The sequence below is a fragment of the Nematolebias whitei genome, chromosome 21, assembly GCF_014905685.2.
Source record: "Nematolebias whitei isolate Nwh7 chromosome 21, NemWhi1, whole genome shotgun sequence".
Classification (NCBI taxonomy): domain Eukaryota; kingdom Metazoa; phylum Chordata; class Actinopteri; order Cyprinodontiformes; family Rivulidae; genus Nematolebias; species Nematolebias whitei.
The window spans coordinates 19,055,931-19,057,505 of record NC_056518.1 but is presented as its reverse complement, the minus strand read 5'-3'; the positions used below and the strand labels follow the sequence as shown (position 1 = coordinate 19,057,505).

At 44.9% G+C, this 1,575-nt stretch overlaps 1 protein-coding gene across 1 annotated transcript in view; it reads left to right on the top strand.

The window, feature by feature from the left end:
* The window catches only part of LOC119427734 (ryanodine receptor 3), a 115,097-nt gene that overhangs the window by 67,177 nt on the left and 46,345 nt on the right, over positions 1-1,575 (top strand). Inside the window, exon 36 of the mRNA XM_037695373.1 lies at positions 504-1,308. Coding sequence (XP_037551301.1) covers positions 504-1,308 — 805 coding nt within the window. The remainder of the gene's footprint in view (positions 1-503; positions 1,309-1,575) is intronic.

The window sequence follows — 1,575 nt, the reverse complement described above, 5'->3', positions numbered from 1 at the left end:
TGTCTTGTTTGATCTATACTAAAGTATTGTAATGTCAAATGCATCCTGATTCCTGAGGCCATTTGTGCAAGAGCTGAAGCTTTACACTAATTGGGACAGTCTGCAAATAAATATGGTGGAACAAAGAAACATACAGTTTTTTTCGGACTATAAGACACACTTAAAACTCTTTAATTTTCTCAAAAATCAACAGTGAGCCTTATAATCCAGTGCATCTCATGTATGAATTCTGTTTGTGCTTACAGATCTCGAACAGATTTTATGTGGGTTGTGTGAATGAGTTGAATAAAGTTTGACTAATCTGACTGTTTTGTTTCGCTTATAATCCGGTGCACCTTATAGTCCAAAAAATACCCAGTCAGACTTCAGAGCTCTCTGAGATGCTGTGGCAGGACTTTAAGAGAGCTGTTAGGAGAGAGAATATATTTTTATTGTTGTTGTTAAAGGATATAAACTGAATATATATATTGTAAATACCTGCTTCCTTTCTTTTTTTTTTGGAGGTGTGTTGACATCATGGAGCTGTCTGAGCAGGAGGACATGCGGATGTTCCACTACCACACCTTGAAGCTCTACTGCGCCCTCTGCGCTCTGGGAAACACGCGTGTGGCCCACGCCCTCTGCAGCCACTTGGACCAGTCCCAGCTCTTGTACACCATCGACAACCAGTACCTGTCTGGCATGTTACGCGAGGGCTTCTACAATGTTCTGATCAGTATCCATTTGGAGACGGCCAAGGAGGCAAGACTCATGATGAAAGATGAGTTTATCATTCCAGTTACGGCTGAAACGCGCTCCATTCGGCTTTTTTCGGATGCTTCTAAAAAGCACAGTCTGCCCGGGGTGGGGCTTAGTACCTCTTTAAAACCCCGCCTCAACTTTACCCCGCCGTGTTTCATCAGCACCAAACGGGAGTATTTGTACAGTCCCCAAATGCCCCTAGATGTACTAAAGGAGAAGGCGATTTCAATGCTGACAGAGGCTGTTCATGGAGGCGGGCATCACATTCGGGATCCTGTGGGAGGCGGTGTGGAGTATCAGTTTGTGCCAATCTTGAAGCTCATTAGCACCTTACTGACTATGGGGGTGTTAGGGAGCGAGGATGTTCAGAAGATTTTACTACTCATCGACCCAAATGTCTTCAGAGAGACACGCAAGGGGGGAGTCGCAGGTCACCCAGACAAGGAAGGACTTAAACGGACAGAGGGCAAGGCAGTGGAAGCTGGAGAAGAGGAGGCAGCCAAGGAGGCAAAGCAGCCAATGGAGGGACTGCTGGAGAAGAGGCTGCCAGAGCCTGTTAAACGACAGGTAATAATGCAAACACAATGAACTCATACTCAACAGATTTAGCATCATTCTAAATGTGTTGGGCAGTAATGTAAAGCAATTATGGTTCTTCTGTAATAGGCCTATCAGAGGTCAGTGAAACATGAAATGGTTCTGTCTCGCACTGGAGCTTGATCTGTTGGGGAAGATGAAGATTATTAAGGTTACGTGAAAGCCCTGTGGCATCTGAATGGTTTTTAACAACCTCAGTAATGAGAGCTGTGTATAAACGTAAAGAGATGGGGGGGG